The following is a 20,807-nucleotide window of genomic DNA, read 5'->3' as shown; positions in this document are numbered from 1 at the left end:
AGGAGCAATAATAAACAAGCGTCACTAAATTTTAATCAGATTGATAGGCATCTAGATAATTTAATTTATAAACAGTAATTACATACCTATACTTCTGCAAGTATATATAGATTGGATTTGTTCATCATAAGGAGGAAAATTTGAGTAGTAAATGTAAATGAAATGAATGCCTCATAGGAAGACATCAATCAAAAAAGTTATATGTTTTAGTGCTATACAGAATTATGAAAATCCTAAGTTTTTGTTTGTATTTGATAATTGGATTAAAAGTTCTATGGAACTAAACTATTTTCTAGGTAATAAATGAGCTATGAAATTGAAGAATAATTGAATCTATTTTTTAGAATTTCAAAATTTTTTATTTATTTGAAAGGCAGAATAACAGAGACAGAGTTGGAGAAAACAGTGACAGGATTTCACTTCATTTCATTGGTTCATTCCCCAAACAACAGCTGAGGCTGGGCCAGAGTGACGAGGGGAGGCAGGAGTCTCTTCTGGACCTCCCACGAAGATGCAGGGACCCAAGCTCCTGGACCACGTTCTGGTGCATTGCCAACCACCACAGGGAACTGTATCAGAAGTGGAGTCATAGCCCTGCAAATGGCTGCATTGGCCAAGTGCTAGGCCAGACCAAAGCCAGAAGCTCCAAGCTTCTGCTGGATCCCAACATGGGTACAGGTGACCAAGCACCTGGGCTACCTTCCACTGCCTTCCCGGGCACATTAGCAGGGAGCTGGATCAAAAACACAGCATGTGGGATTTGAATTGGTGCCCAAATAGGATAAATGCACCACCAATGGAGGCTTAACCAGCTACACCATAGTTTCAACACCAAATGTTATTTCTCTCAAAAAAAAAAAAAAGTTTACTTATCTACTTGAAAGGTAGAGTGAGAGTGAAAGTGGAAGACATATCAGTCTTCCACATCCTGATTCCTTGACAAATGCATGCAACAGTCAGGGCTAGGTCAGGTGGAGACCAGGAGCCTGGAAATCCATCCAGGTCCTCCGTGAGTGACAGGAGCCCTACCACGTGGGCCTTTGTTGGCTGCCTTGTAGGATACACTAGCAGGAATGCTGGCTCAGAGGCAGAGCAGCAAGAGCTCAAGCCAATATTACAAAACAGAATGACTGTGTCCCAAGCAGCAACTTAAGCAGTTCCATCATAACATCTGCCCCAAATATATCCTTAAACAAAAGAAAATGAATGGTTGTTTTCTTTGTTAGGTATGGGTAACACTGGGAGCAAATATTCTAGTTGTGAGACAATGGAAACAATACAGATAAATCTGGGATAGATCATACAATAACTAACTAGAGAGACAGTGATAATTTTAAAAAACATTAACCTACCTGCCATTAAAATCTTTTAAAACTCAATTATTTATTATTTATCTTAGAAGGGTGGGCGAACGGAAAGAGAGGAAGCTAGCGAAAGCTTTCACCTGATGGTGCTTTCCTGTTCCTCCAACAGTTAAAGATGTGCTAGGCCAATGCCAGCTGGGAACTCAATCTGGGTCCTCTTTGTGGATGGCAGGACCCCAGCACTCAAGACATCATGTGCTGTTTTCAGGAAGCAGAGGCCAGAAGCAGAACTGGGACTCCAGCTCAAGCACTCAGATATGGGACATAAGGTCATAAAATATTTCTTAACTGTTTGATCAAATGCACACCCCAGACTGAAATTTTACATGTTACAACAGATTAACTGATAAGGCCTTAAAATTTTTAAGTCCACAAATTCAAAGAGTGTCTTGCATTAGATTCAATATAAATATGACTGAATTTTACTCATGACAAGATTTTTCCCTTTGACAACAAAGGGAAACTCTAAGATCAGAACTTAAAACTGGTCAGATGAAAATTCGATGTGTAGTTTGAAAATTACTAGAAGTTCTCTAGTCATTTGAATAACTGACTTACAGGCATTGTTATAGAGCTGTAAGAGTCACAGAAAAATGATTAGTTTTAACACGTATGACTTAATGTCAATGTCAAATGTTAAGGTTAAGATGGTCTAAGATATTCAGCCGCAAGACAGAATTTAATTCTCTTGGAAGGCTAAACTCCCCTTTTTGAAGGATTTTTTTTAATTGGAAAGGCATATGTACAGAGAGAAGACACACGGAGAAAGATCTTCTATCCATTATTTCACTCTCCAAATGGCTGCAACACCCGAAGCTAAGCCAATCTGAAGTCAGAAGCCAGGAGCTGCTTCTGGGTCTCCCAGATGGGAATGTGGAAAGTAATATACAAATTCAGTGTGAACCCAAGCAAAATTCCAAAAATATTCTTTTCAGAGCTAGAAAAGATGATGCAAAAATTCATCTGGAGACATAAGAGACCATGAATGGCCAAAGCCACCCTAAAGAACAAAACTCAAGCTGGAGGAATTGCAATTCTAGACCTCAAGACATACTATAGAATAGTGATAATATAAGCAGTGTGGTACTGGTATAGAAACAGAGGAAAAGATCAATGGAATAGAATAAAAAATCCGGAAGTGAGCTCACATGTAAAGCCAACTAATCCTTGAAAACAGAACTGAAATTAATCCAGGGAAAAAAGTTTAGTTTCTTCAATAAATGTTGCTGGAACAACTGGGTATCAGAAGTATCTGCTTCAGAAGTAGGAAGCAAGACTTCCACCTCTTACCTTATACAAAAATCAGCTATAAATGGATCAAGGGCCTGTATCTACACCCAGAAACCATCAAATTATTAGAGGAAAACATACAAAACACTCTGCAAGATACAAACATTGGTAACCACTTCTTATAAAATTTACCAAAAGCACAAGCAGTCAAAGCCAAAATAAGCAAATGGGACTACATTGAACTAAGAAACTCTGTAGAGCAAGGGATAGGATCAATAAGAGAAGAAGCAATGACAGAATGTGAGAATGGCTTTGCACACTACACAATAGATATGGGACAAAGAGCATCAGGAACTCAACAACAGAAAAAACAAACAACCCTGCTAAGAAGGCAAATGAAATGAGCAGGAATTCTCAAAGGAACAAATTCCAGTCCCAACAGACATTAAGAATTTGGAGGCTCCCTGCTGTTCCACCTAACTCTAGTGAGATTGGCCTACATTCAGAAATCTATTAACAATCCCTGCTGGTGTAGATGTGGGGAGAAAGATACCCTACTCCAAGTGAGACCTAAGGCAGGTGCATCAATTATGGAAGACAGCAGGAGAGTGCTAAAAGAACTGAAATTGGATCTACTGTTTCACAGGAGTGGGAAAGTTGGGTCATACGTTAGCAGCATTTTTCATATGATTATTAGCTGCCAATTAATATTTAAAATAATGTATACATTAAGAATTCAGAAGAAGATCCAAATCACCAGAACTGGAAATGACACAGGGGTCATGATAAAGGTACTTCACAAGGTTCATGGAAAATGCCATTTGTTCACTTGAAGAATGCCTGCTTCTTCAAAGTCAAAGTAATACTTGATCTGTCACAGACTCTAAACAGCCTGCCCACTGTTTATAAACGAAACAGGCTGGCTTCTTACTACTGATCAATCAGAAGAAGGCCACAAGCATTGCAGATCAATAAAGGACTTACACACAATCTGATCACACACAGTTAGACCTCCTACCTTACAAGATTCATTGCTCTAAATCCCTCACAGATATTTTGAAAACTGAGCAATAGCTGCCTGACTCTGAATTTTAAGTTCTGCAAAAACAAACTCCGACTTCTCCTACATTACCAGTATAACGATTGGCTTGATTTATGCAGAGTACATGGAGCCGGGATATGTGATGCTACCATTCAGGCCTGTTGAGGTCTTGGCCACACCTTCAGGTGGGCGCACTGCCCACCCATTTCCTGATTAAGAGACCACCAATGGGGACCATCTTATCCATAGGTTTCTGTACACCAAGGAGGGATCAGGGAACGCTAAAATCCCAAGACCCTTCCTCCAGCCTTCGGGGTCTCTCCCTCCCCTTTCCTTTGCGAGGCCCACCTGGTTTTCTCTCACCCCACCTCCTGGCTTTCTCTCCAGAGGGGCTTTCCCCTTCCCCCTCTCTTCCTGCTCACCTGGTCCCTTCACAAATAAATTTTTCTGTCTGTAACAGTTTCCAGCTTTTATTTCTATAGTAAGCTGAGGAAAAAAGCACACTGGACATATCCGGTGACGTGTGATATATACAATAATTTCTGAATAAAAATCAACACTTCTAATGTTGTGTACTGTAAAGCACTGGAGAATTTACCTAGCAGTTAAAATGCTGGTTAAGACACCCAGGCCCCGTATCACAGTAACTGATTTCAACACCTAGCTTGAGCTTGTAACTCCAGCTAACACAGACACTGGGAGGTAGCAATGGTAGCTGAAGTTACTGCACCCACCACACTCACTGGCGTTAGTCCACACGCTGCCATACAGGCATCTGGGCACTAAAACAGTAGATTAGAACAACGTATCGAATTCTGTGCCTCTCAGTACATTAAAACAGAATTTATGAATTTATTTTTTCTTCCTAATGTTGATTTTGTTTTGTGGCTCTTCATTTAAGGGGATGTATAGCAGCTGTGTAATGGAGACTGTCATATCTAGTAACATGTTATTTAACTTCATGGCATTGTAAATTTCTATTTTTCTTCCTGTTGTTGATTTTGTATTACGACTTTTCATTTGAGGGGATGTACAGTAGCTGTGAAATGGAGACTAACATCCAGATGTACGGATACAATGCAGTATGCATTTCTACCTCCAGACAAAGATGGACTTATAATGAAACTTTAATATATCTTGACAATAGGATTTGGGACTCTCTGCCATTGCCCATGCCTGCAATGACGGACATATGACTATGTATGAAGAACTAAACTTTAGTAATAATATAGAGGAACTAGGCGGGGGTGGGGGGAAGGATTGGGGCTGGGATAAAGGAACTACCAGGAGCCTGTGGAACTGTATCATAAAATGATAATAATAATAATAAAATGTAAAAAAAAAAAGAATTTAACTGAGTGCCAGTTAAAAAATTTAAACACAAAGTTGCTTCTTGCTGAAAAATTGGTCATATCCACTTGTTACATGGTTCATTAATAAAAAGTTTGGGAGAAGAAAAGCAAAGGAACTACAAATTTTGATGGAACTTTAAAAAGTTCTCGGAAGAGGCCAGCGCTGTGGCATGGTGAGGTAAGCCTCCCATACAGTGCTGCCATCCCATATAGGCACCAGTTCTTGTCCCAGCTGCTGTACTTTCAATCCAGCTCCCTACTAATGGCCCAGGAAAATATCAAGATTGCCCAAGCACTTGGGCCTCAGCACCTACATGATAGACCCAGTGAGTGAGGAGTGAATCAGTAGATGGAAGATTCTCTCTCTCTCTCTCTCACTCTCTCTTTGTAAATCTACCTCTCAAATAAAATAAGTAATTCCTCAAAAAAAAAGTCTTGGGAAAATCAAATTAAAATTTAAAGCTTCATTTTGTTGTAATTTTTTCAAAAATCTATACATTTTTAAAATACGCAGTTCCATGAAGTTCTTTACAATCCACCTGCCAAACACCTCAAGTGCTAGACACATAACATGGTGTTATGAAGAACTTCATAAAGAAGAAATATCATTCTCATTTTTCTGAAGTAAAAAGGTCAGTGAAGTTAAGCAGATGATATTCAAAGTCAAGCTTGACAATCCACAGACACAGTTCTCTCTTTCTCTCTCATTTTCAATGTGTGAAAGTGTTTTTCAACTAAAATAAATCCATCTTTGGCGGGGCGGGGGTCAGGGGCAGTGTTGTAGCACAGTGGATTAAGCTGTGGCCTGTGGAGCACAAATCTCATGAGTGTGGTTTGACTCTCAGCTGCAGCACTTCTGATCCAGTTCCCTGCGAATGTGTTCAGAAAAGGAGTGGAAGACAGTCCAAGTTTTGAGTCCCTGTCACCCACATAGGACATGAAGTCCCTGGATCCTGGCTCTGGCCTGGTCCAGCCGTGGCTGTTGAGGCCATTTGGAAAGGGAACCATCAACCCAGTGGAAAAGTGTTATGAGCTTATAAACAGCCTTAACCAAGAATACATGTTAACCGGATAGTCACAACTAAACAAAATTTTCAAAAACAACTAATGAGTTACCATTACCTGATATCTAAAACTCTTAAAATGAAATGAAAAACAACAACAAAAAAGACACTGTATTAAATGATAAGGTATCTATGATTACTCTCCATCTAAGAAAGACTATCAAGTTCTTTAAGTTCGTCCAAATTTGCCACATGTGCATAGGCTTGACAAAAGCAAAAGACAGAATAACCTAATCACAGATGTTTGTCAGAAGCAATAAAACAATGTTCTTAGAACGTGACACTATTTTTATGCCCATTTCACAGATAGAGACACTGAGTCAGCAAACTTAGTTTGCCCCAGAATGTAGAGTGAGGGCAAAGCTGAGGGACGACTCCAAGGCCCGGCTCCGGAGCTCGCACTCCTCCAATCAATCACTGCCACTGCCACAACCATTCCTCAAACAAATCTTCTACAGAAGTGACCTGATCCTAAAGACGTTTCATTAAAAACTGGTCAGGCAATGAATTAAATCTAAAGTTATGTAAACTTGTACCCTTACTTGCTTTACTTCACTAAATAAGAAAAGCTTTATATCATGTTAATCTTTTTGTCAGTTTATATTTTTGATTCAGATTATATACCAGGCATTTAGCACATCTAATGATTCAAACTTTTTCTGTACTATACCATTACCAACTTCCTATTCCTATACTCAGCAACCCCATGCTAGGAATATGACTATTAGAAATGAGACATGTATGCCTTATACTTTAAACAAGCTGAAAATATAATGGAGGAGGCATATGTTCATTACAAATGATGAATGTGAATTCTAGTAAAAAAAAAAAAAAAGTACTGCATGCTCCACTGGGATAAACTACTACTCGAAGATACAATATTGCCAATGAGATCAGGCCATCCTTAAGGTAGAGACACTTAGGCTGATCTATAAAAGCATAGGAGAGAATTCTACATTCTAGAAAGATTTCTATTCAAAGAGAAGAAAAAGAAAATGCCAGAGAAATAAGGCTGACTCCTGGTTAAGAAGTGATTAATCTGGAGAATCAAAATGGTGGAATAGGGTAAGGACACATTAAAGAGACAGAGAAATATTAGCCAGCGTGAAGCAGAGAGGGCACATCCCAGGAAATAGAAGAGGACAGAACAACAGCAGAAGGGGACCTGTAGACTGACAGACACGGGAAAGCAGCAGACACAACAGTGTGGTGTGGCAGTGACTGATACCCCAGCAGCATTCAGCGAGTGGCGATCTGAACTCCACCGACAGCTGGAACTCCATCAGCAACCAGGTGGGAAGCGATGTTTACCGGAACCTCTGGAGGGGAACCCAAAGAACTGCTCATTCTGTTCATCTGTTTGATTTCACCAGGAGCACAAACAGAGCCTCAGGTCCCAGACAGATGGTGCGGGAAAAGAGTGGATTTCTTAACACAGTCAGCCTCCTAGAGCTGAGTTGGGCACCATAGCGTTTAAGGAGGCAAGGGCTATAGGGCAGGACTGCACATGCACGGAGCTGGGAGTGAACTCATTTCTGAGTCAGTAAACTCCAGCAACATGGCATCCTACAGGTTCCACCCAAAATAGGTCTGGGTAGCCCTCAGACCTGACAACCAGCAGATGAAGAACTCTAGTTTTTGTAGTGTGGCAAAGAATTTAAGACTGCAGGGGGCAACAGTGAGCTGCGCATGTGCTGAGCTTGGCAAGACCTCACCCTGCTCAGTGCACTGCACTGGTTCAACAGGAAAATAATACCTACTCTGGCATCATATGGGTCAAAATAGGTCTGGGTGGCCCTCAGACCTAACAGCCAATAGCTTCCGGGAAGATCAACCAACAATCTAGCTGTATAGGACACCTGGTGTTTCTCTAATCCTGGGACCTGCTCCAATCAGAAGTGGGAGAAAGGTTGTACAGACAACAGTGCAGCCTCAGCATGGTATCACAGGAGGTGGAGACTGGTGAGCCAGGAGCTGGGGCTACAGAGACCATGGTGGAAATCTAACATAAGAACCCAGACCTGGAACTCGCTGAGGGGGTGGCACAAGTGACTCCAAACAAAGAGCCATGTATCAACTGCAATAAGTAAAATTGAACTGTAGACCTGTGGGTGACAGAGCTTAAAAACCTGCCCTAAGAAAAAGAATCTGATAACCAGAAGCACAATTACCAAGAGCAAAAGAAGAGAGAGAGGCACAGGAATACTACTGAAGACTCCCCTGCAAAGGAGCAAAACCCTTTGCCAACCTCAGAGTTCACTCAGGAAGACATCAGAGAAAATGGGGGATACAGAATTCAAAGCACTTGTTATAAAACTTATCAACAACGAGAAGCACGTGAAGCAAGTATTCAAGGAATTCAAGGAACATATCACACTGGAAATAAATCAAATGAAAGCTGATATATCAGAAATGAAGAATACAGTGGAGCAAATTAAAAGTGCAGTGCAGAGTCTCCAAAATAGAATGAAAGAGGCAGAAGACTCTCAGAATTGGAAGATATTTCCTGTCACCAGGAGGAAACAAACAAAAAGCTGGAAGCAGAGCTGCATCAGGCCAAAACAAGGATTCAAGAATTGAAAGATATTAATAAAAGGCCAAATGTAAGAGTCATGGGAGTCACAGAGGGTGCAGAAGAATTGCTGGGTTTAAAAATGTATTTAATGAAATAATAAGGGAAAATTTCCCTAATTTAGAGAAAGAATTGGGAAACAACATCCAGCAGGGTCACAAGAGTTTTTTGACATAAAATTGTTCCCCAATCACGTGTAGAGAATTTATTAAGAACCAAGAAACGTATGAACTATTTTGCTTACAGTGGTATCTGACTTAACTTGCCACAACCACCTTTAGACGTCTCAGCAAGGTTTTTACATCTCTGTCTCCAGTGAAGTCAAGTAACCGTGCCAAAGCTCACACAATTAGGGCTTTAACAGTCGATTAAAAAGATGCTAGACATTTGGGAGTTCATTTCATCTCTGGACACAGTGCATCTACTGGATCTCAATGGCAGGATACACAGGGCAAAAGAGGAAAATAATAGCAATTTTAAGACTTAAGACATTTTTTTTAGTGAGTGCCTTTTCTCAAATTAGAGCAGAGCTAAGGTGAATATGTCTGGGAAACAAATTAAAAGCCAACGTGTGCCAGTTTTAATCACAGCATTTCTTTACATTTACAGTGACTCTACAATGATTCTAAACTTCTGCATGCCTCAAAGTGTCCTGTAGATTCAGTTAAAACACAGATTGTCCTCCAGTCCCCAGTACTGTTTCTGTTCAGTCATTAGAATCTAAGAATTCTCGCAAAGAATCTGAGATTCTCCATTTCTAATAAGTCCTCAGTTAATGCTACTGGAGCCAGAACCAGTGCAGAAGTCCACTCATTACACAGCTGTAGTGAATACAAACACACATTTTCTAGGGAATTAGAAGATTAAATCCTAGGACTCCTTTGGAGAGGTGTGGAACTTTCAAAGAAGCATTTTACTAAAATTTTCAAAGAAAAATTTTACAACATTTATTGATTATATATTAACTATGACTGTTGACACAGAAAAATATACATAAGATATATAAACTCCTAATTCTCATTTTTCATACAGTTAACTTTCTTTAAACACAACCAAAGATTTCCTTCAATAGTAAACTATATTTATTTTTATAATAAGATTTTTAAAAATTGTAGTATTTTACAAAAAGATTTTATTTCTAAAGGACATTCATTTTAATTAACACATATATAGTATAAACAGGTTAAGTTTTAAATCCTTTTTTCATCATTGCTTGCTTATTTTCACTAGTGAATAAACACTATTAAAGATTAGACAATTAAAAGACATGAAGTTTGAGAAGAATAATAACTCAAATTTTCCCAATATACTCTATAAACCTATTAATTAACAAAAAAACACAAAATGTTTTATCCTAAATCTATTAATTTTAGTTCTTTTAATAAGCAAAAAAAGCATAAGATTTAATACGGGGTGATATAATTTTAAAGTAGGCATTTAAAAATAATGATAAAATAGCTACCTATGCTATTTGAGTAATCATATACAACAAATATTGGCAACAAAGCAAAAATCTTACCCAGATCTAGTCGTTTTGAATTCCACCTTGAGGATAGGTTTGCATGGCTCTGGCTTCTTCCCATCCTTTAACTGTTTTCCTAAAATATAGTTTCCTGCATTAAATTCTAAAATTCTAAGTTGCTCTTAATTCTTACATTGATAATTCATAAAATTAAAGTGAAATATAATAAAATTTATTATGAAATACTTTGTTATCTTTGAAAGAAGTATGTAATACAAAGTAATATTTTTTCCAATGAGTAAGCAGAATGATTATCTTAAATAAAATACTGAAAATGAATGACTTAGTAACATCATTTTTATAACATTCTCTTAAGAGAAATTGATAGTCATCAAAACGTGCTTAACTGAACATAAGAGAACCAGATTTTGAACTTGGTAACTGAAAATAAATTTTAGATATGAAAAACCTAAACCTGTATCACATCTTCAAAAAGCATAAATCTGTATCAAATCTTCATTCAAATGTGACTGACTACAAAATCATTCTCCATTGTAACAAATTCACTAATAGTTCTCCTCCTGGATTAAAATTCAACCACTTTTATACCCAGAAGACTGCTAAAACATACCAGCTCCACTAAATATCTGGATTATTTCTAAAAATGTTCGTTAACTCCAGTTGCCAATTTTTATATGGTCATTGTAGAGATTTGAGACACTGAAAAGTACATAAAGAAAACTCTCCCATTTTTCAGAGATTCACCATCTCTGAGATGATTAGCACTTTCTGACAAGTCAGGACGCGTGGGGCTGGTCTTGCGGGAGGAGTGGCCATTCTGACATGTCTTCACCACAGCAGCTCCCTTCCTCCTCCATAGCGTTCTCAGAAACTCCGTGCCATTTTAAAGTCTCGGGCATTGCCAGATACTTTGATAGCATTTTTCGTGAACTCTTTGCAGTACCTTTTTACGAACCCCTGTGTCATTTCCAATTCTGGTGACTTGGATCTTCTCTGTTTTCGAGGGGTGGGGAGGCAGTCTAGGTAAAGATTTTTCAATCTTTATTTCATCTCAAAATACTTCTTTGTAAGGGCTACTGTGCATTCTTTACTTTGCTTTTGCCCGACTGACAAGAACGTAAATTCCAGGAAAGCAAAGGTTTTAACATGTAAGCTTTTTGTCATATCCCCATGGTAATACTGTTTATGTCATATTGGGTATGCAATTTAATGAATGAATACATGAATATTTCTGTAGGATTAAATTCTTAGAAATAGGATATCTGGATAAAGCTATATTTTAGAAAAGAAATTAATACACGACAAAATATTTCATGTTGCAAAAACTAACAAAAATACAGGGAAAAAAAAACTAATAGAGACCTCAACACACCCTACTATTAACAACAGACAGAACAACCAAACAGAAGATGAACAACAGCATAGAAGATAAGACTGTAAGCCAATGACACCAGACATTCAGAGGCTATAGCATCTAATAAAAACAGAATATTCATTCCTCTTAAGTGCCCATACACATTTTTAGGACAGAGCATATGATTCTACTATGCAATAAACTTCAACAGATTTCAATGGACTAGAATATACGAAGTTCTCTAACCACAATCAAACAAAATCAGAAATCCACAGCAAGAAAAAAAATGGAAAAAGTTAAAATACGAGAATTACATAACATACTACTAAATATCCAATAGGTTAATGACACAAATAAAGGAAAGCTCAGGGACCAGCTTTTGCAGTGGGTTAAACCATCATCTTCAATTCTGGGATCCCAAAGAGCACTAGTTGAGTACTGGCTGCTCCACTTCTGATCCAGCTCCCTGCTGATGCACCTGGGAAAGCAGCACAAGTATTTGGGCACCTGTCACTCATGTGGGAGACCTAGATGAAGTTTCAGGACGGGGGCTTTGCCTGGTCCAGCTGTGCCCGTAAAGAGAGTGAACCAATAAAGGGAGTTTTTCTTTCTCATTCTTGAACTTCATCAAACAAATAAATAAATCTTTAACAAAAAAATATTGTTCTCAGCATCCCTTTACAAAGAATATGGTGAGATGAAAATATAGAATTGAAAATGCTTTACCTAAGACTGCCTCCCCACCCCTCGAAAAAAGAGAAGTTTCAAGTCACGTAGAATTGGAAATGACACGGTCGTTTAATAGGTACGGCAAAGAGTTCACGAAATATGCGATCAAAGTACTGCATGCCCGAGAATTATAAAATCATTGAAATTTTTGCATAATTTCATTTTTCATGGACATTAATCCCCTCCACTGCATTCATGCTGTCTGATTAATTTATTATGCCATTTCCCTTGACGTTTAGAATAAACTATTTGAACCTACATTTTTTAGTTTAAAGGGATAGAATAAACTGAAAGGCCACAAGCAGAAAACTCAGATGAAACAATTATTTGAAAAAGATAATTACTGAAACTAACTCAAGGACCAGTGCCACAGTGCAGGGGGTTAAGCTGCTGCCTGCAGTGCCAGCATCCAAGATGGACGCCGATTTGTGTTCAGGATGCTATACTTTTGATCCAGCTCCCAGCTAAGGTGGCTGGGGAATGTGGTAGAAGAAGGCCCAATTGCTTGGTCCTTTGTATTCATGTGGGAGATGTGGAGAAAGCACCTAGTTTGATCAGCCCAGCTGCAGTCATTGTGGTTATTTGGCGAATGATGTGGCAATTTGAGGAAGGAATTAGTGGATGAAAGACCTCCCTCCCTCACCCTCTCTCCCTTTACCTCTACCTTTCAAATAAATACAATACACATTTTGTAAAGAAGAAACAGGCCACAACAGGGAGCTGGATAGAAAGTAGGCAGCTGGGACATGATCTGTGCCTATGTAGGATCCTGGCGCTTGCAAGGTGAGGACTTAGCCATTGAGCCATCACCCCAGGCCCAACTTTAACGACTTTTTCAGGACCCCTGATATGCATGAATTGTAAAATACGTTGGCACCAAAACAAACATGTTTCAATCTATGGTTTGAAAATCAATATTCTTCCTTACAAAAAAAGGAGACCCTCCCCCAAAAAAGTTTAAACTCCATGTTTTAGAAGTAGCTTAAAAGGAAAAACACTACTCATAAAGGACAGCTCAGATTCAGACAGCTTCACTGTGGAATATGAAGGATACAGAAGTTGGAAACAGCTCAGTTTGAAAATATTTGTAGAAAACAGAAGAAAAGTCTTTAGTTTTTAAAAAACGGTGATAATATTACTAAGCATGAATTCATAGGAAAAAGCAGCTCATTCTAAGGAATGTATAGAAAGATGGTAATTGCAGCATAATTTGTCGAGATTAAGAACTGGAGACAAAGTGAATGCTTATGAATTTGAAGCAGCTAACTGAATTGTAATACGACTAACAGCTGCACAGCCATTAAGATGAAGGAAACAGAGGATGTCAAAAGGTTTGCAGCAATTTAGAGTGCACTAAGGAAGATACCAGAAAGACTGCTACAATCCTAATTTGTGGGGGAAAAAAATCACCGAGAAGACTTTCCTACATGTATATGTTTGTGAACCAACGCCAATGTTTCTACAAATATTTCTGACACAATTTACCTGGTGACGCAGGTAAGGGGTTGGAGCAGAATGAGGGAGAAGAGCTAGTGTGACACGACCCCGTTTTTAGTCAACATAGGTAAAAAATCTACCAGGTCGTTTTGTTTGTTTTGGTCGTTCTTCTTACTCACTGTATTTAATTATTTTCTAATATGTGTTTTAGTATCTGAAAGATAATTTATTCAGTGAATAATCAATCAACTCAGTGCTATTTGTAGTTTACTGAGTTATAACTGCCAAGGCACAAAGTACATATAACTAATGGGTATAATTTAATGAGTTTTGACATTTGAATGTACATGCCACCATTACTTACCGAATCGTAATTCTTTCCCCACTGATATGAAATGTCATCTCTATCATTTTTGTAGATATATGTTTATAAACTGGTAATGGGCCATCTAATCCTGTCTTAATTTAAGAATCCAACAGATCACGCCTTTTTCCACCATATGAAGAAATGAAAACACAGCTCAATTTGAATTGAATCTCAGGCAAGCCAGATTACAAGAATTAGGAAGTGATTTGGATAAAGGTAGACAGAAGACTAGACAGAACATCTCGGAAAGACTGGGCTGGAGGAAAAAGGACTAACCTGTTGAGATTAGAGAAAGAATTGAGAAGGAAAAAAAGAAAGACCTTGAAAGATAAAGGCCAAAAACAAGAGAGGTTTAAGTCGGAACATCAATCTGTTGTTGCCCAAAGAACAACTTAAGAATCTCAACTCCTACGGCAATGTGTTTAATAAGGAATTTAAACGTTCTCTGTGAAGGAGGACTTTATTCTGTGCAAACCCTAGTTATTGTTAGAGTAACTAAATTTGAGATTGCAAATTCAAAGTTTACATTTGCTTCAAAAATCACTGTTATCTATATTCTGTTTTATGAAGCAGAACAAGTATTCAGATGTAATTCCTTTCATTTATTTCAATACTGATCATCAATATTCAATTTTCATCACAATGCAACAATTTTCAAAGAAGGGTTCTGAATGCTATACTAAATTCCTGAAAGTCTGAGTTTGTGTAACTTCCTTAACACAATTAGGCACAAAATTCTTAACTCTCTTGTTGCTTAGTTGTCTTGTTAAAATACTTATTGCTTTGCCTGAAAGGAAGAATTACACAGAGAGAGAGACAAAGAAACTTATCTGCTTCTACCTAGTGGCCTCTTCCCCAGATGGCTGCAACAGCCAGGGCTAGATCACATCCTAAACCAAGGGTCAGGAACTGCACCTGGATGTCCCAGAGAAGGCGGGGGCCCTGAAACGTGGCTTACATTCTGCTGCTTCTGACGCCTCCGCAGATGTGTTAGCAGACAGCTCACCTTGCTGTGCTACAATCCCAGCCCCGTTCAGACTTACTAAACAACCTGGTGTTTATTCTTTGATAAGTTAATTTTTATGTCACCTGCATGGATGCTAACAGAGTAGTTGTAAATCAAAAGTGCAGCTGTTTTTACAATGATTGTTCTACACTGATTCGTCTTGGAAACCAAAAGGCACTTTTGATGTGTATATTCTGTTATTTTCCCAGTTTAGGTGTTCAGATCAGGCAACTGACTACTAACATTGGTCCAAAAACGGATTTATTCATCTGTAATACTAAGGCAAGAACTTTCCAAACCAAGTGACACAACACTAGGTATATTTTCAAAAAAAAAAAAAAAAACACAAAGAACATTTAGATAATTTCCACATTTCACCAGTAGGTGTCACTTTACTTCTTAAGGAATGCACCTTGATAACTAACTTAAAATCTGATCAAGCATAAGACTTTACTTAATAAGTCACATAAACTTCTCTGCCACATAGGCTTTGTTCTTCTGTTACCCTATTCCCCAGCTCTACCCTTCACCACCAAACCACCCAGATATCAAATTGGACTGAGTTCCACTAATATTAGTTCCAGAATCTCACCCATGCAGGTTCATTTCTTCTCATTTCTTTTGTAGTCGTCAAAATATTTGTTATTTGCTCGCTAGTTTAACAGTTTTCTAACTGGGCATCCCTTTTCACTCCTGGCACATTTGATGTATTTCCTCTTATTAAAGTGTTATTTTCAAGTGTAAACTGTCACTTCAATTCATTTAATAGTTATCGTCAGGAAGTTCCAAACTTTGATATATAATTTTGCCTCTACATTGTTCTATTTATAATGTACCTAAGGAAATTTTAAATTCTGGACATATTAAAGCATTTGCAGTTTTCAGAAAACAGCCTGCATTTTAATGTTTTTGTGTCTGTGTGTCTTCTAAAATAACCTTGTCCTGTTCTTTGCTGTATAATAACACGCCTTAGATCAGCTAAGAACAGGTTCATATATTCTAAATATGTGAAACACCCCATACCCTTCACCTAAAACCAGTCGGCATTCCTACATCACACCTTTATCAGCATTCATCGCACTGTACTGCAGCACTGCAGCTGCCAGTTCACAACTCATTTAGTCTCTAGATACACCAGGAGTATTTAATAAATGTCTGCTGATTAAATAAAGATTCACTAAAAATTGATTGAAGAGCCTCACAATTCATTGAAGTTTTTTTTTTAATTTTGCCTATTAAAATATATGACCAACTAATAGAGTTGTTAAAATGAAGTATGCCCTCTATTAAGATTAGTTACCCAGAATGATAGCTGTTGGGCACCCCAAAATGTTAAGATCTGCTGTGAGCATAAGATAAGCATGAAATTTCCAAGTCTGAGAATAAAATAAGAGACTGCAAAATGTCTCAGTGTTTTAGGTTAGTTACATGATAAACTGATACTCTGATATAGTTTCCATTAAAATGGAGTTCATTATCAAAAAGGATTTTATCTATTTCTTTTTGCTCTTTTAATATTGGTAAATTAGAAATTACACTTATAGCTTACATTACATTTCTATTGGATTGTGATTTTGTCAAAAAAATTCTCAGGCAGACCTGAGAATTACATTCTTGATATTAGAAATACTAGTGTGGGGTTCGGGGCCTTGGGGTTGGGGGCATCTGCCACTCCCTGCAGTGTGGCGACTGTGTGGGGTGCCCCTGCCGGGTCGGACCCAATGCTGGGGACTCATGCCAAAGACACTGGCACAAGGCAGTGAACGAGTCCTCGGCTTCCCCCAGGACCCAAGAGAGCTCTTCCCTCAGGGTAAGTCCACCATGAGGGAACTTGGGGACTGGGTTAAAATTCCTAGCTCCGCCATGCCACTAAGATCTGGCAGCTAGGTGAGTTTGGGAGAGGTTCGGGCCTTGGGGTTGGGTGCATTTGCCACTCCCTGCAGTGTGGCGACTGTGCGGGGTGCCACTGCTGGGTCGGACCCAATGCTGAGGCAGTGCAGAAGGCAGTGAATGAGTCCTCGGCCTCCCCCAGGCGGCCAGTGCACCAAGTGGTGCCAGGCTTTGCCTGCTGGCCACCTAGCGGTGAACTCTGGGGTTTTTAAGATATGTAGTTGCTGCCTGGGGACACTCATGAGTAAGGCCAGTTTGAGTGTAGGTGAGAAGTGAATTCTGGGTGATTCTCAGCAACAGGGTCATCAAAGATTCAGGCATGCACGGGGACCAAGACCTGGTGGTTTGGAGAGAAGTATCCAGAAGATAATTTGAGTTAGATGCAACAGCTCAATTAGGAATACAGAGATGGACTATTAGCATAGAACATCACTGATCGCCACACACTAGCCCACACTAAAGCTATGGATGGGGGCCTCTTTGGCAGTGTTAGGTACCATTACCCAACTGGGTGGTGGAGTTGTGGAGTGGTCACATTTGGCAGGATCAGGACACTATCCTGTACGCAAGAGAACTTGGCCTGGGGATAGACTCTGTAGGGTTGTGTGGGCCCAACCCTCTGGAATACAAGTCCGTCCCCCTGGTTACCTCGCAGGCTGGGGTTGCAATGGTCTAAGTTAGGTGAGACCATGCCACCTGCCATCTCTCATGGGTAAAGGAACCCACAACAGTCAGGGTAGGTCAAGGCAGCAGCACCCAAATGTGCATCTTTAAACAGGATGTGGGGTGGGCCTGGCTGCCACTGGAAGGGGGCAGAATGGGCAGGGCTGAACAAACCTCAACTCACACGAAACAAGAGAAATCAGGTTGGAGCACAGCTCATGCCATGTAGGTCCTTGCACATACTGAACTGCATGAGGCAGAGGCACTAAGCCACAGCATCCAAGGGGCCAGGACAAGTGAGGGGCTCTGCCAAGCTGAGACAGAACCACCACCGGCCTGCACGTGATCTAAGGCTGGAAACAGGCCTGGTTGGGGAACTAAGGGGACACCCTAGCCGGGTTGAGTTTCCCACCAAGGAGCGCATGGATGGAATTGGGGCTGCATTTGGATCAGGATACGACTGTAATCTTACTTGGCCCAAGTGTGGACTGGGACTGGAAGCACCAAGCCAGGCCAGAGTCCAACACCATCTGGTGCTCTGGAGGACTGGGGAGAGATGTGTGACAGACTAGGCTAGGTCTCAGCCCTTACTAAACCATGTGTGAGCTGTATGTGGGTATGGAATAGCCATGGCTGGGTTGAAACATCCAACAGTGAGAACCAGATTGGGTTGAAGGCTAGTCATGGAAAGCCACTGTTCCTGTTAGGACAGGAGGTGAACTGAGTAGGGCTGGCTCATGGACCCACTGGTTTGCGCAAAAACTGGCATTGGGAGAGGTTCTGATGGAGGAGCCTGGGCAACTTCTCTGGCAGGACACAGTGCCTGCATAAGAAGGGACAGCACAAGGTAAGCACAAGAAGCACAACAGGGAACAACCCAGAACAGGCAATGGAAATTATCCCACTGGCATATACATGGCATGGTTTGGGGGCAGACCAGGCTGAACCTGTTCACATTACCTACTGGTGAATCCAAGCACCAGAACAGAGTGTGGGTCAAGCCAGGTTCGGTTGCAACACATACCAGTACACAACAAGTAATGCCAAGGTGAGATGAGCTGTACCAGATGTGGTTGCAGTGGCCAAACAGCACATGTGATAATCACGGGGAGGAGGCAAAGTCAACAGGGGAACGTGGGAATCCCTGCTGGACAACTATTTCCATTGGAAAGCATGAGTTGGGATGGCGGGAGTTCAGACTAGGCAGGGCTATACCACCTGTGGGCCTAACGATGAGCTGACTGTTCCACCTGGTGAAAGCAAAAATTAAGAGTGGTTGAGGGTTGCTTGGGCTTAGCCGCAGCATTAGCTGGCAGAGGATAGCATTGGGAGCTAATTCTGTCAAATCAAATGCCAGAACCACCTGGAGACTGCATAATCTGGGAGTGGGTATGGCCAAGAAGGGAAATAGTGGGCACCTCCTTCAGGGTTACCACCCTCACTGGAGAGCACGAAAACCAGGATGGGGCAGGGGTGGCTAGACAGAAAGGCACTTGCCAGTAGGTGTATGGGCTGGATAATATGTTGGTTTGGTTGACATGTCCACTGACATGTATGAGAGCTAAATGGGATGTGGGACAGACTGGACAAGCCTGCGGTACATACTGGCAAGCATGGGAACCAAGGTAGGGGGCAGAATTGGTAGGGGTTTGGGGGAGTACCTCAACTAGGCTGCAGCTCCAACTGGTTTGCATGAGGACAGAGTATGAAGTGGGTAGGATCGAGCTGGACTACAACACCCGTCGGTTCATGAGGAAGACAGGGATGGAAACAGAATGGACCCAGCAATCGCAACAACCAGCATGTGTATAAGCTGATTGGTGTGACGGATGGTGTTGGAGTCTGTACTAGCAAACTCACTCAAGAATCAGATCTGGGATCATCTCAGATGAAGTTTCTTTGGAGATCCCTCCAACTGAACTGCTGATCTTGGAACCCCAAACATCAAGAGCCTTTCAGCCAGTGGACTCTAAATAGGTTTCATTGCGATTGGAACTGTGAGATTGGCAGCAATCCAGAACCGATAAACTATCAAAACTGTTTGAGCAGGACCCTTGGAGAGTGTCTCCTGTTGGGGATTGGGGATGGGTGGGAGGTTAGGTGGAGCTTTTCCCTTTGTTACTCCCCTAACCCAAGATACAGGGAAATGATTATATTAGCGTGGAAACAATAGTATTACCCACTTTCACCCTGTAGCCCTTGACCCTTTGTACCCTAATCAATTAAGATTATTAAAATAAAATTAAAAAAAAAGAAATACTAGTCTGAAATGAGGAAGAATATTCTTACTGAGTATGGAAATAAAACCGATTTAAAGCCAGTGACCAGACATGTCTGAATTTCGATTGTTCATGAAGCTAGGGACACTGGGATTTCTGATGTGTGCCTCAAGGTCCAAAGTTCTTCTGTTAAAAGCCCAGTGATAACAGCTTTATTGATCATGGTCACCTGCCACTGAGTTGGTGAGACTGGCTTGATCATTTAAGGGGGCCTCGCGAGAGTTTCCTGTTAAGTTCTTCAGAAGTCACATCTTGCTGGGAGGAACTGGAGGACACTTTGCACAATTCTATGTGCAGCTAAGAGCCCATGGGCTTACAAACAAGAATGTTTCCAAATGCTAGCTTGCACTCTTGTATGCAATATGTGTGTGTGTGTGTAACTTTATGTAAAAACCTTATTTGATATTCTCTATGGAGACTGGTGAATCCTCAAATTGTGGTATGTTTCATTGTTTATTCAGCTGACTTGCAGAAGTAAGAGGAAATTTTGCACGTCTCATCTGTAATATATATGTGTATGTACATATACATCATACACTGATTTTTACTTCTGTGAATTTTTATTTTTTCCTCTGCAACCCTAACACAATAAATGCTTCCAAATTTTGGTTTACTCCTTGATAAGGGCTGGATTACAATGATGAGTACGCGCCAGAAATTAAATTTAAAATGTCACTTCCTATAGTGAATGTTTATTAAATTTGACTGACTAGCAGTCTCCCTTTCCTTAGGGAGTCATTTCACAACCTCATTCTGAAGCACATCACTCCCACGCCCCAGGGTATTAGCTGAGATCCGAGGAGAAGCTGGCCCACTAGGTCACATGATCAAGATGACTGCTTCTGGGTAAGAATGAGTCATGTCTAGTTGGCAAAGTCATTCCTTCCTAATTAACTAGTGTCTAAATAATTAAAGAAATTGACCAAAAGAGAGAATGGAGATAATCCATAGCTTTATTAAATAGAAATATAGAAT

At 40.2% G+C, this 20,807-nt stretch overlaps 1 protein-coding gene across 7 annotated transcripts in view; it reads right to left on the bottom strand.

Moving 5' to 3' along the window:
* The window catches only part of STXBP5 (syntaxin binding protein 5), a 171,959-nt gene that overhangs the window by 69,667 nt on the left and 81,485 nt on the right, over positions 1 to 20,807 (bottom strand). For all 7 annotated transcript variants that reach the window (XM_040965605.1, XM_040965608.1, XM_040965609.1 and 4 more), the window contains exon 9: positions 10,144 to 10,222. In XM_040965605.1, coding sequence (XP_040821539.1) covers positions 10,144 to 10,222 — 79 coding nt within the window. The remainder of the gene's footprint in view (positions 1 to 10,143; positions 10,223 to 20,807) is intronic.

This window comes from Ochotona curzoniae, unplaced genomic scaffold (genome assembly GCF_017591425.1).
Source record: "Ochotona curzoniae isolate NIBS_2020 unplaced genomic scaffold, NIBS_Ocur_1.0 scaffold_3890, whole genome shotgun sequence".
NCBI lineage: Eukaryota > Metazoa > Chordata > Mammalia > Lagomorpha > Ochotonidae > Ochotona > Ochotona curzoniae.
This window is presented reverse-complemented; position numbering and strand designations above follow the sequence as displayed.